This window comes from Rhinolophus sinicus, chromosome 11 (assembly GCF_057876585.1).
Source record: "Rhinolophus sinicus isolate RSI-liver-muscle chromosome 11, RSI-T2T, whole genome shotgun sequence".
Taxonomy (NCBI): Eukaryota; Metazoa; Chordata; class Mammalia; order Chiroptera; family Rhinolophidae; genus Rhinolophus; species Rhinolophus sinicus.
This window is the reverse complement of record NC_142511.1, coordinates 5,227,579-5,241,641: the sequence shown is the minus strand read 5'-3', so window position 1 is coordinate 5,241,641 and position 14,063 is coordinate 5,227,579. Positions and strand designations below refer to the sequence as shown.

Sequence of the window (14,063 nt, the reverse complement as noted above, 5' to 3'; positions counted from 1 at the left end):
AAAAGGCTGGCTTTCAAAGTATTTACATTTGCAAAATTACATGCCTTTGAAAACCTAGTTAATATAATACTGTAGAAAATATGAGAATTTACTGGGGAAAGTAAACTCTGGGTCTTTTTTCTTTAAAAGTAAATAAAAGGGTAACCAAGGGGGGGTAAATGCTACAAGAAGAGTCTAGGGGTGAAATTTAAATTGTGACACTGGTTACAAACCATGTTCAAAAACTTAGTCGTTCCAAACTGACGATGACTTTCTCTGCGGTTCCTGCTTGACTCGAGATACCACAAAGGGCAGTGCTGTAACATCCTTCCTTTTACGTTATGATGTCAAACTTACATCGATGTCTGCTACACTTTTATAAGAACCTAACTGGCGTTTGTGATCAATAAAAATCATTAAAGGCAGCGTTCCTGCTCTTTCAAGGGACTCAAGGATTGGTTTTTCTTTGAAATCCTGCAGGGAAGCAAGTGAAGTAAATGGAGAGTGTGTCGATTTAAATTTTTATATATGTTTCTCCATATTTTTCAAGTATTAGGCAAGCTCCCAAAAGGCACAAATAACGTCCTTTTTTTTTTTCTTCTACTTTCCCCCCATAGCGACTACACTAGAGCTCGGCACAGGCCACGTGGGCTGCACTGAAAACCAGATGGGAATTCTGAAAACCAGAGGTCGCTGCTTTGGGGTCTAGGGCCAAGGGGGCATATCAGACTCTAGGTGTCTTTCCACTGGTGATGCTGCAGGAGGAAGTGAGCAGCGCAGATTGTGAGAACCGTGGGGGCTGGAAGGGAGGGAACAGGTCTGTGTGGGATGCCTGTAGAGCAAATATCTCTCTAGAAGCTGGAGCGGGCCGTGTGGCTAAAAAGACAACTGACCATAGGAACACAATTCATCACAGTGTTCTAACAAACAACTCCACACGTAGACCACACACAGAAAACAGTTGAGGAAAAACGAACATATGCACAGTGGTCCCGTTTCCCCAAAAATAAGACCTAGCCAGACCATCAGCTCTAATGCGTCTTTCGGAGCAAAAATTAATATAAGACCCGGTCTTATTTTACTGTAATTTATATCTTATTTTACTGTAATATAAGACCGGGTCTTATATAATTTTTGCTCCAAAAGACGCATTAGATCTGATGGTCCGGTTAGGTCTTATTTTCACAGAAACACAGTAGCCGCCACTGTGTGTAAAATGCACGTGCACTGTTGGTTAGGCCGTCGCAGCTACAGCCAAGTTTAGAATGAGACGATTTTCTGTGGGACAATTGGGACTTTCCTCCCAAAAATATGCCTACAAATTCCTCAGGCCACTGTTTAGTTTTGATCACATGATCTACATACCTGTTTCTTCTCCGCCAGAGTATAATTAGTTTTGCATTTTGCTGTGTTTTATTTTGTATTTGCCCCTCGTCTTGAATACGTGGTTTACATAACAGTACATAGGCCCCTTTACTTTGTATAAAAGAGACTATGTTTTATATACCTGAACTTGGAATCACTGACATGCCACAAATCTATTTTAGAGGCCAAATTCCTTAAAAGCAAACAAAAACTGGCTCCACTATAGGGCAGGGAAAAAATGGTGAATTCAGGGTCTTGAAAATGCTACATGACGAATAACCAGCCCTGAATAATTAAGCATAATGTCTACATGACAATATCTGTGACTATAGCAATAAAATACTAGAACATAACAAAATACGTATAGGATGAAATAGCAATATAGAGACAAGCTTATATAAAATATATACACTTCATAGAAAAGCGAACGTTCATCCAAAAAGGTTACATCTAAATTCACAAAGGACAGTTTTTTGAGTTTTGTTTTTTTTTTTTTGAAGGCCTCTATAGTCTGATGTAGAGATGTTGAAATAGCTTGTATCTTGTGAATTGCACTCAATGTTTAAAATTTATGTAAGAAATTGTTGCCAAACATATTCTAAATACGCATCTGGTACTGCTTATCTATGGGAGTCCAAGCACAAACGGAGGCTCGTCATCCAAAAACAATGAGGATCTAAGGCAACACGCCCTCACATCCCACACACTAAAGGAAGCAACGACCTTGCGGAGAGAACGTGAAACCACGGCCACGAGGCTGACACCTCCCAGGTAGGTCGACTCAGAATTAATATTGACAGAGAATGCACTCTCGCAGGGTGGTGGGGTGGTCGCGGAAAACTCACAACGTGTACTCGGGACAGAGAAGCAGGAGAAGGCATGTGGCAATCAAGTGTTTTACGTACTTTGCGAAGCCAATGAAATCTTCATGGTTGGTGTTGATGTAGGAGACTTGGATGTCAATTAGCAGCAGCACCTGTAAGTCAGAGAGAAACGCTTCACTGAAAACCATCCTGAAGGTGGTGCAAACACTAAGCTCATGAATAGCCAACCAACTCTTTACCTCCTTGAGACCAATAAGCTGCATCACGAGAGCAAAACTCCAATCAGTTCTCTGCTACAGGATCAGCCCCTCAGAGGCGCCCTCCCTGCCTGTTCTATCTTCCTACCCTCCCTCCTGTTACTCTGCTTTACTTGCCCCTGGAGCATTACCACCAGCTGACACAGACTGTAAGTACCCCGCCTGCTGTATCCCCAGTGCTTAGAACAGAGCCGGGAACAGCGTGGGAACTCACACAAGGGTTGTCAAGGAATGAACGGAATACATGTTCCAGTAAATGTGAAAATGTTCTAAGCACAAGGTGCTGAATAAACTCTGAGTCTGAGATTTGAAAGGTCTTCCGTAGAAAACGTCCTTCAATGGGAGGCTGTCATGCAGGAGACCCTGCTCGCTGTGCCATTTGTCGTGTAGGGCGGCCTGTGGGGTCTCTGCTCCCGCTCCCCATACAAGAACGCAGGATATGGTGAGGCCAAAAAGGAACACCCACGGAGCCATAGGTAGGGGAGTCATACCACTATATTCTCTCTGGCGGCACTATACTCTCACTGGAGGATGGATCCACACTGTCCGCAAACCGCCATCCATGCTTGCCAGCCCAGCCGCCATCTTCTTGCTAGCCCCCACTTTTCTCTCTCTCCTAGCGTAGCCACAGCAGTTATATTAGTGGCCAATGGCTCACTGGTTACAGCTGACGGCCAACCAGCCACAGCTGATGGCCATCCAATCACAGTTGATGGCCATTTACTACCTGAGCCAGCACCTGTCTATGTGAGGCCGAGAGCCTGGAAACTACTTTCTGGGGCTCTGCCCCCACAGAGGCAGAGACTGAGAGAGAGTAAGAAGAGAGTGGGACGACCAGACGCTGTCAGAAAGGGAATTTTATTCCAGAGATGTTCAAACCGAGCTCCCTGCCCTGAGGTTCCTTTCTGTTCTCCCACCGGTGCCCCTGGTCTCTCTAGAACGCTGAGATTTGTGGACGGGCAGAAATACTGAAGAGTTGCTACTTGTGTTATCTCCAGCATTCTGCATCTTGGCTTCGTTGAATGAAACTTGGGGACCGCAGTGAGCATTTTCTCCGCTGCCTCCCTCCACTGAAGGTGACATCTGAATGCACTGGAGCATCATGACCCTTGCTCAGAAAAGCCCTCCCTGATCCACCCACACCCTCACCCAAGACCAGGCTGGATCATGCTGTTACCCTCTCACAGCCTAGCTGTCCTATTTTACATATAGTGCACCCTATACTTTGCATTTGTGATATTTACCACCAATATAATTATTTGTATGTTAATTAGTTGATGTTTTGCTTCCCTGCAAGATGGTAAGCTCCATGGACGCAGGGATTACAGTTGCCTCATTCGCCACTTTGCCCCCAGAACCTAGCACGATACACACAGTAGGTGGGTGTCCAATAAATATTTGTGGCTGTCAATTTTATAACTATCTCCCAGCCTTGAAGAACAATTGGCTTTAAAGGGAGCAATTTATTCCCAAATGATTAGCACATGGCCTATTGTTTCTCACTCACTGCCCAATGCCTTGGGCTCTGAGGCTTTGCAACTGTTTGTCTGACCAAATCTTGCTGTGAGCCCCAACGTGACATGCCAAAAAGAGCAAGTGGGTCACCCCAAACCCAACCCCACTGCCAAACGTAAAGGCATGGCACAGGCAGGCACTGCTGTGTCACTAACGTCACACTTGCACAAAAAAGTTTCATAGCATCAGACGGTTCTGTTTCTTCTCTTCCTGAAGAAAACGGAAGAGTTAGGAGGAACGCTGTTTATTGGAACCTGTGGCACTGCCTCCATTCTCCCTGCACTAGAGTCTGATGCTGTTAGACTCCCAAATCCATTTGGCCGGGAGTTTGTATCAATAAACCATAATACTTGAGCACAAATAAACGGTTACCATCAGAAAGGGCAAAATATCTACATAATTCTCCTCCTTGCCAAGGGCTGTCATGAATATCTTGGACGTGCACGCACATTAAGTTGGACCGCGGTGTAGGAAAAAAGTGGAAAAAAATAAAAACTGTGGCTGTTCTCATTCATATTCCTGGAAACTGGGAGTGTGTGTTCATCCTAGGAAAAGAGCCAGGTCACATGTGGGGGATGAAAAGGAAAAGGGTACATTTCTTTCTCTTTTTTTTTTCCCTCTTTCTCAGTTTCTCACTGCCTTTTTCACCCACAGTTATGGAATATTTGAAGAAAAGTGAGTCTTCCCCACAAAATCAACCATCTTCCCCACAAAATCAACCCTTTCAACATGCAGCTTCACGTGGGGGGGCATCGGGCACATACGGGTGTTCAAAAGACCTGTGTGTTAGAAAAAAAAACCACACAGAGATGGATGGTTTTCCACATTTTCAATTTTGAAGAATTCCCGCCCCCCACCCCCTCCCCCCACGCAGCTTCCAGAGCACAAGTTGGTAATAGTTCCATTAACAAACAAACAAACTGCAGAACACCTCACACAGTTCCGGCAGGGAGGCCTGAGGAGACTGTCGCTGAGCAGCCATTTCAGAAGCACCACAGGGGCTGAGGAAGCACAGAGGTCAGAGCTCAGACGTGAGAGCTACGCACACTGACATGTTCACGTGACCCAAATCATGCGTGTTTTCACTATGCCACACAGGTCCATGTCAGAGGTGGCAGGCACCAGCTTCCTCAGGCGGCTGACTGTCAGACCAGGCCCCCTGAGATGGTCCCCTAGGAGGGAGCTCCTGCCCCATCCCTTCCTTCCCACTTGGGGAATTAAGGAACCACTGCATCAAAGTTGTAGATGAAAGACCACTCCCCTTGAATTCAGAAAGGGCCATTCTTTTCTCATATCTACCAGGTGTCATAACTGGGAATAACAACAAAAATAACTAAAATGAATGAAGAACTAAGAGCTGTGTTTGGATTACTTCATTTCATCCTCATGAAATGCCTACGAGTTAACCACCATGATTGCCCCACTTTCAGATGAGAAAACTGAAGTGTGAAGATGCCGACTAACTTGTCCATTTAAACGGAAAGTAAACGGTACAGCTGGACCCGAACGCAGAGCCCACAATCGACAGTGATGCTAAGACTGCGTATGTCGTTTTCATGTAACAGAAACCCCGAAACATGAACCCTGAAGAAGCTAACAACTCAGTCAGATATGAACACAGATGATGAAGAGAATAATTGTGCCGCTTTGCCCTCAATAGCTAAGGATCCCTAGGAGTTAAGTAGGATATATTGTCATTTAAATTTTCGAGCACAAAGACACTAAATTAAAACGGTCGTCTTATTTACTGAAGGTCAGGAGTACAGCTGACACTGGAACTTAAGTTTTCTGGGTCTGGCAGCAGCCATGACAAGAGACGTGGGGCCAGGGCCGGGTGGGGGACCTTTCTGGCCTCAGGGTTCTACGTCTGACCCTAGGCTTGATTTCACCGGCTCATGCATTAACATTGATTTGTTTATCCCCAATAAGTCACAAAGCCTATTTTCTCCCCTTTGGGCTACGGTGGCTACCCAAGGGTGTGCAAGTTGGAAAACAAGTGAGAACTATGAATCATGCTTAATTAACTTTCAAAGCACAATGATAAAAAGCAGTAGCAATGAACCCCAGAGCTCAAGCAGAGAGCGGGTTGCTGCCGGAGTCACTCACCAGTATCCCAACCGGCTGAGCCTCCAGCCCTGGGTGTCGCCACTCTCCCCTCCCACCCCCCACTGCACCCACTCATCTCACCCCTGCACGCCCCCTCAGGGCCGCGTGTCTCTCCCTGTGGTTTGTCTCTATCTCTCGCTTCTATTTTGCCTTCCTCTTTTTCCCCAGTTCTCTCTCTCCTCCTTTCCAACTCATTGGAGAACCACAAAATCTTGGAACTGTAACATGTAGGGAGCTTCAGAGATCATACAGACCACAGCCCAGTGTTGGACATACATAACAAAACAACAGTCCCCAAAAGCGATTTGCACAAGAACACGCAGGTATTTTGTGAAGAATGCGTGGTCTGAGGCCAGCGTCCTCTCCAAGCTGTCACAACTTGCAGCTGTGTCCAGGAGTTAGCATCTGAAAACTTGTTTCCCATTATAATGTCTTATAAACGACCAAGGGGGAAAAACCACCTAAATGTAAGAAGCTTTTAATTTCACATAGTCCTTTTTAATGAATTAGCTTCACTTGAAATTAAGCTTTTGAATTCACAGAGCTAACTATGATTTGAAGACAATCTCGAGGTCACTCCTTACAAACCATATACATTTACAAAATAGAACGAAATGTTTAGAAAAGCTGTTCTTGAAAGTGGTTTTTTTTTTCGGTGTTTTTTTTTCACTGAAAGGTTCCACGGATAAGCTGATGAATAGCTTTGTTCATTATCCTCAGGGAAAAAAAAAATCAAAACACTGAACATTTTGCATAACATTTTAGGAATTTATGACTATCCTGGCAACCATCTGTGGGCCCATTAAAAGCTAAGAACCCCTGTCTTCAGGAAAAAACGTGGTATATTTCTGGATTAGCGGTTTTCACAATGGGCTGTGTACATGCTAGGGGTACACACCATGATTCATGGGGTGTCGAGGAAAAAATAATGGAACCCTATTACTGAGTTTTAAATTTCATCCTTCTGAAGCCGTTATATGTGTTTATATTTTTAACATACGCAAGATGTTAGCATAGTAACACATGTGCGGAATTTATAAATAAGTAAAAATAAACATGTGATTCTGCTCTCAGCTATTTTTTTTTTTTTTTCCATTTGGGGACGGCCAACCGCTGGAGAACACCAGACAACCTTGGGGAGACCTCCCACTTCCCACAGGGATCCTGCCCACCGAGGACGGCCTCTTCTCACCTGGTCCTTTGTCTTCCCTTCTCGCTCGCGAATGTGGTTAGCGACAATCCTCTCCGTTTCCTCGCAGAGTCTGGGGAAGTTGGCCAGCTGTCAAGACAAATCAGATCCGAGTGTTAATATTCAAGAAGTTATACCCCAAGAAAAGAGAAGCAGAGATAAGTTGTGTTATTTCACAAAAGATACGCATGACAATTCCAGAAGCAAAAGTGACATAGCTAAAGCATGGTAGGGTGACAGAGGAGGCTCCGTGAGCGACGATCAGAAGTAACTATGTTATCTGAGAGGAAACACTTCAGAACCAGCAGAGAAATCACCTACAAAGAAAACAGAAACCCACAAACCCATTGAACGCTATGATCTATTGAGCTGGCACTTGATGAAATTCAGAGATGAAGCAGACGGAGATGAGGATGAAAAGACAACAATGACTAACTCATGAAATACCTCGTTCAAAACTCACGACAATCATGAAAGATAGAGCCTAGCATTAACCCCGTTCTGTAGAGGAGGAAAGAAAAGCACAGAAAGGTTAAGTACCTTGCCCAAGACTAAAAAGCTCAAAATTGGTGGGTCCAGGATTCCAACCCAAGCCCTTGGACTCCAGAGCCCATCGTCTTGTCCATTACTTTTTGATGATGATTCATCCCAGGAACCACAGAGATCATTTATTTTCAATTCTCCCCTAACAGATGTGTTCGCGTGTACGTATTTTTTTTGGCAAAACTGTAGAAATAATGCATGCCAATAACTTATCCCACCTAAATTATGCAGGTAATTGTCCAAAATCTAGTTTGCAAAAGTGAATGAATTAATTATAGTTGTTTTCAATGTAAGGGGAAAAAAATGGGAGGCTGCAAGGATGTTTAAGGACCCCTAATCTACAAGGAGGACTTATAATCAGGTAACGTTGTGTGGGAATGGCTGAGGGGGGAAGGAGCTTGCCAGGTGCAGGGACATGTGACAGGGACAATGAGTGGTGGAAGAAGCAAAGGAAGGTCAGTGCAGACAGTGAGGAGCTCGGCCCGAGGCACAGCCAGAAAGGTCCACACGGGGCCAGCTCAGGCAGAACGTAAAATCAGAACGTTGTTTTGTTCCTTGCTGGCTCTCTAATGGAATGCTGCAGTCCCCGTTCTTCCCACTACATAAAGGAACATCCTATGGACATTCAAAACGATTTCTGATTAGACTTTCTGCTTCTCATTTCATCAGCTCATTCAACAGGACTCCCTGCTCAGTTTGCACAACCCTTTACTTAGTTTTCAAAGGTACTGGACTCTGATTGCTCGGCTCAACCCCTCGCCTCTCTCCTGTCTCTTACTTAAGGTGCAATCAGTTTCATCAATTTAAATAACATTTCTAATCTCTTTTGCTCTGCATGTTGAATTAAATGCCTACAGGTGTAAAAATGTGTTTACTTTGTCAAAGTTATCAAAATTGTAATCACGTATGTCAAAATATTGATCTAGAAGACCTCATCTGTAGACCTTTTCCCCTATTAATTATTTAAATGTTCTCTGAATTGATTTATACAGAATCAAGGAATTAAGCTTTTGCTGTTGCTTATAATCATTTTATATTCCTAAATTTATTTCCTATCTGTCATTCATTCAACATTCATTGGGCCCCTGCTATAAGCCAGTGGTAAGCTCAGTTTATGTCAAAGCAACTGACATAAACGGCTGCTGCGTCTGCTTTGAAAAGGCCTAGAGGATTTGATGTCTAAATAATGACAGTGAAACTTCCAGACAAAGCTGGAAATCTACCAAATGGTAAATTACTCTAAATAGTTTATTATTCAGATTACATTGAATATTCTTAAATAATAAAGAAAGTATGATGGAAAAACAATACAATATGTATGACTTTAGGAATCAAAACTTTAAATACATAATTCTAAGAAAAAATTTTAACTGTACCTATTCTGAAAGAAAGCAGTACCATAATTTCTAAAAAATACAAAGACATGTTTTAATAAAATCCAATATTTTAAGTGTTACGTTGGGTAATGTTTAATTATTTTCATGGAACCTCAATATAAAAAATTAATTTAAAGCATGAACCACTTTTTCCCTAGAGGGAAAAAAAATCACTTGAAAGGCATTTTTATCAAATAAAATAAAAATTACACACTTATAAAATTTATTAACCATTGATTAGTCAGATCACAAGAGCCCTGCTATTAGGTTTCTCTTGGAACAGGCATGAGACCAGGCAAGATTTCTACACCTTCAAGAGTAACTAGTTCGATGCTCTAAGCAAAGACTCAGGTCATTAGGTGACTATGTGTTCATATTTCTACACTAAACATCATTGATAAAATAAACTATAACCAGAATAAAACTTTTTTTTATGTACATGATTATGTACTTGATTGGTTTGGCTGCTACAGGTATGGGCTCTGTTTTGATCAAAAAACTACAAACCTTCCAATGTTAGCCACTCACCCAAACTGAGTAGCAATAATGATTTTACTGCTCCTAAAAGCATACAATAATTTTATTCCATTTCTGTGAATTAAAACCTGCCCCCAAATCCCAAATAATCTTTTATTTGCATATAACATAATATGAGGTTTATTCAGGAGATGAGAAAAATAGTTATCTCGGCACAACACATTTGTTATTAAGGAAGGAAGGAAGGAAGGAAGGAAGGAAGGAAGGAAGGAAGGAAGGAAGGAAGGAAGGAAGGAAGGAAGGAAGGAAGGAAGGAATTCACATTTACGAAGGTGATCAAAGATGAGAAACAATTCTAGTATAAAGCAGTCAGAAACTGCACAAAGGTAAATAGGAAAATATTTTATCAAGTGTTCTATATTTTAGGAGAGCCACATGGGAAGTCTCAGATAACCTAAGGGAAGTTGACAGAAAGAGGAAAGGAGCCAGGTCCCATCCAGGTGGCCTTGGGAAAAGAGGTCAGAGAGAAAGAAACATTGTTAGCCTTCCCTCTCTGAGTGAACAAATCCCAAATCTGCAAACCTTAAATACTTTCTGCAGGTGGTGGGAGAAGTGCTGAGGTATATAATGGAAGAACAGATACGGTATGTTAGTACAATCGTCCATCATATACCTCACCATACCATTTCTTCTAGACAGAGAAATGACAACACTAGTGTTATTTAGCAAATGCTATGGAATAAAAACAAAAAGGTCAATCTTGGCTGAAGTGAACTGAAAAGTAGTCAGGAGAAACACTAAGTAATTTAGAAAATACCTAAATAGGAGGTCGAGGTGGGGATGACACTGCATCAAAACAATACCTACAGATAATAATTAGGTTTTAATCTCTTCTCTTTCCAAGTTTACCTCCAGTGGACACGTTATTGAGTGGTTAAAAAGAAAAGTCAAAACAGAAGGTAAGAGGAAAAGCAGAGGTCAAGGTAAATTATAAATTAAGAATTAATTATAAAGGTCATAAATCCTTTAATGATTTATAAGATTAAAAGGTGAGATTCCTGGGATACTACTCAGTCATAAAAAAGAAAGAAATCTTGCCATTTTTAACAAGATGGATGGACCTTGAGGGCATTACGTTAAGCAAAATAAGTCAGACAAAGACAAATCCTGTATGATCTCACTTATATGTGGTATCTTTAAAACAAGAACAAACAAACAAACAAAAACCCCTGCTCACAGATATAGAGAACAGACTGATGATGGTTGGCAGAGTCAGGGCAGGGTGGGGTGAAGGTGGGGGAGGGCAAAATGGGTGAAGGTGGGCAAAGGTACAAACTTCCAGTTACAAAATAAGTCCTGGGACGTAGTATACAGCACAGTGACTACAGATATAATACTGCATTGTATACTTGAGACTTGCTAGGAGAGTAGATCTTAAAATTTCTCATCACACACACAAAAAAACTTTTTGCCACTATATGTGGTAATGAACCTTAACTGGACTTACTGTGGTGATCATTTCATAATATATACAAATATCGCATCATAACGTTGTACATCTAAAACTACTGTGATGCTATATGTCAATTACACCTCCATTTCTTAAAAGGGTTTAAAAACAGGCAATATGAACAACAAGGTGACCTTCCTGTCCCTTAAAAGCCAAGTCCCAGGCTTGAATTTCCTATAATATCCAGTAAAAGGTTCGAACTTTAATAACCGTCCTGATTTGAAACCTGAATACTGTGACCTATTACGTGAGACACCTACCGTATGCAAAGCACAACACAGTTTGTTTTGAGTGGAGCTGTCAGAAGAGGGAAAATGCGAGTGTTTTTGTACAGAGTAAAAACCACAGCAGATCTCTCCGGACCCAGAAGAAAGCCCTATTTGAGCACCATGCTTTGCAGCTATTATCCTGCATCCCATAAATTTAATCAACTTCATGAAGTGGCTACTTCAGCCGAACTGACAACCACCTGTCAAGTCAGTGGGACATAATTCATTTATTCTTTCCGTTCTCCATTCACTAATTATTATTGAAAACCTGTCTGTATCAGGGGTTGTAAAGAGAGTGATGAGCTTAACAAACCCAGTCCCTACTTTTACGGAGCTTGCGTTCTCAACGGAACAACAAGAAAAGACGTACGCAGTAGAACTCATGTGCTCATACGTGCCAGCAAGAGAAACAAAGTTTGGCAAGTGGATGGAGAACGATGTGTGTGTGCACGCATGTGCAACTGTAAATAGGAAATTCCAAGAAAGACTCTGATTAGACGGCACTGGAATGGAGACCTGGAAGAAGCGGGGGTGGGGGGTGAGTGGGGGGTGTTCCATGCAGATATCTTCGACGTTGGGCAGGAGAAGCGAAAGGTCTTGCCTTCATGTCTCCTTGACCTGTTGAAGCAACAAGGGACCCAGTGCAGCTGGAGTGGATGGAGGGGAGGGAGGAGTGGGAGGCATTCAGAGAGGAAAAGGAGCGAGATCAAGGACAGGACTTGGGATTCACTAGTTTAGTTACGTGTATCCAGGGCCAGACATTTACTGACCTAACACGCCACAAAATTCAGCATTTCTTCTAACAGCACTTTTTAATGAAAAATCTCTCCCTGTATTTCTAACAGCCAACTAAGGTATCTTTTTTTTAATTTCCTTGCAAAGCTTTTTTTCATTTTCTCTTAGCGGGGGGGGGGGGGGGAATCAATTAATTGGTATGATGGTGATCCAAGACTGTGGTTTCCCAACAGGCCAATAAATGACACAGTTGCTAAACTGTGGTTAAAAAAAACAGGATGTTCCTCTCAGCGCTTCCTGAAGAGAACCCCGGGCCCCCGCCATGATGCACTGGAGGAGAGGACGTAAGGAAAAGCAGCTGGAAGCTGATGCCCACCAGAAAAACTCCGAAGTTGAGATGTCCCTGGAGGGAAGCCAGGGAGCTCATAAAGCTCGAATGTTCCTGTCTTGCCCCCCAGTGCCCCAGAGACAACAGTGAGAATACATCCCGGAGGAAACGCATCCCCAGGTTAGAAGTCAAGCTCTGTGCTTTGTACACACATCAATCCCTTGTTTTTCACTGGGGTTTGTTTATGTGGCTTAAGGGGGAAAAAAACGAAAGATTTTTTACACCTAAGACATTCAACATGAGGAATTATAGATGGAAAAAACCGCTGTGAGTTATATATATAGATATACATAATTAATATATATACATACATATATTCACAACACAGCTAGAGTAACTATATATTTTAGATTGTCTGGGGCAGTCACGGTTCACTCTTATTATTCCAGTGAAAGTATTAACAGCTTCTCCTTTCAATTTCAAAACTGTCCTGCGCTGGATGATAAATTATATGGTCACCTTATCTACAGTTCCCATTCAAAAGGAGTCAAGTTCTGCCGTACTCAACTTTAATTTGACATACTTTGCTTTGCAAAAAAATTTAATTATACCAGTTTTAAAGTAAAAAAAACTTGACAGAGAGATAATAAGACCAAAAATCAAGAATATCAACATGAGGAATAAGGAAAAGGATAAATATTTGAAAGAAAACTTGTCCAAATGTTACCATTTGAAAAGGAAACAGGGATGACCAAAATATTATTTTAAAACCAAGGACAGATTTCTTTCGCATCAGGGTAACTTTGGAACATCTAAACTGCTAATAAGTATTTAAGAGGCCTCTTCTGTAGCATCAGTTATTCTAAGCTATTATGAAGTGAACACAGGGTGCGGTGGAGGCTCTGAGAAGGAAGGGACTGAGGCTGGAGACCAGGGAAGGACTCACAGAGGCCTTTGGGGAAAAGATGACGATGGAGCTGCACCTTTAAAAATGAGACGAGACGGCAGGTGAAGATGGGTGGGCAAAGGAGACCATCTAAACAAAGAGAGTCACATGTACAAATGCCAAAGGCATGAAACGCCTTAGAGGATCGTGGCAAATCACTTAGAATGGCTGGAGCAAGCAAACAGTGACACCAGCTGTAGCTGGAGAAGTAAGTACTCAGAGATCAGATGGTGCAACTAAACGTAACTGTAAACGCTTCAAATGTCAACATACGAGGAGCCATTGAAGAATGTTGAGGCGACAGGCAGAATAGGTGTCTGGGTTTTGGAAGGGACACTGTGACAGCTGTGGGGTGGATCACTTTGTGGGCGACCAGACCAGAGGTAGAAAGATCAGTGAGGAAATCACTGGACTGATTTAGTTGAATTCAGTAAGAAAAGAGAGCGGTGGCAGTAGACTGTAGTAGAGAGAGTTTTAGTACAGAGGCTCGAGCTGGAGGTACAGATTTGGGACTCGAGACTATTTTAAGTGGTAGTTGAGCTTTGGGAGAAAGGACAGTGAAAGAAGAAAACCAGGAGCAAACCCTGCAGAACTCCCATGTTTAGAGGCAGGCAAACGTGGACAAACTCTCAAAGGAGATGCAG

The 14,063-nt window shown here is 42.4% G+C and overlaps 1 protein-coding gene and 1 long non-coding RNA gene across 11 annotated transcripts in view; one reads left to right on the top strand and one right to left on the bottom strand.

Annotated features, from left to right (window-relative positions):
• DNM3 (dynamin 3) overlaps window positions 1–14,063 on the bottom strand; it is a 396,041-nt gene that overhangs the window by 253,099 nt on the left and 128,879 nt on the right. For all 10 annotated transcript variants that reach the window (XM_074322210.2, XM_074322205.2, XM_074322209.2 and 7 more), the window contains exons 11-12: window positions 7,239–7,325; window positions 2,250–2,320 (exon numbers count right to left, since the gene is read on the bottom strand). In XM_074322210.2, the coding sequence (XP_074178311.2) occupies window positions 2,250–2,320; window positions 7,239–7,325 (158 nt within the window). The remainder of the gene's footprint in view (window positions 1–2,249; window positions 2,321–7,238; window positions 7,326–14,063) is intronic.
• On the top strand, window positions 7,337–12,763 carry LOC148756609 (uncharacterized). The gene is made up of 3 exons (XR_016022708.1): window positions 7,337–7,939; window positions 10,536–10,590; window positions 12,379–12,763. It is a non-coding gene; the product is annotated as an uncharacterized LOC148756609 (long non-coding RNA).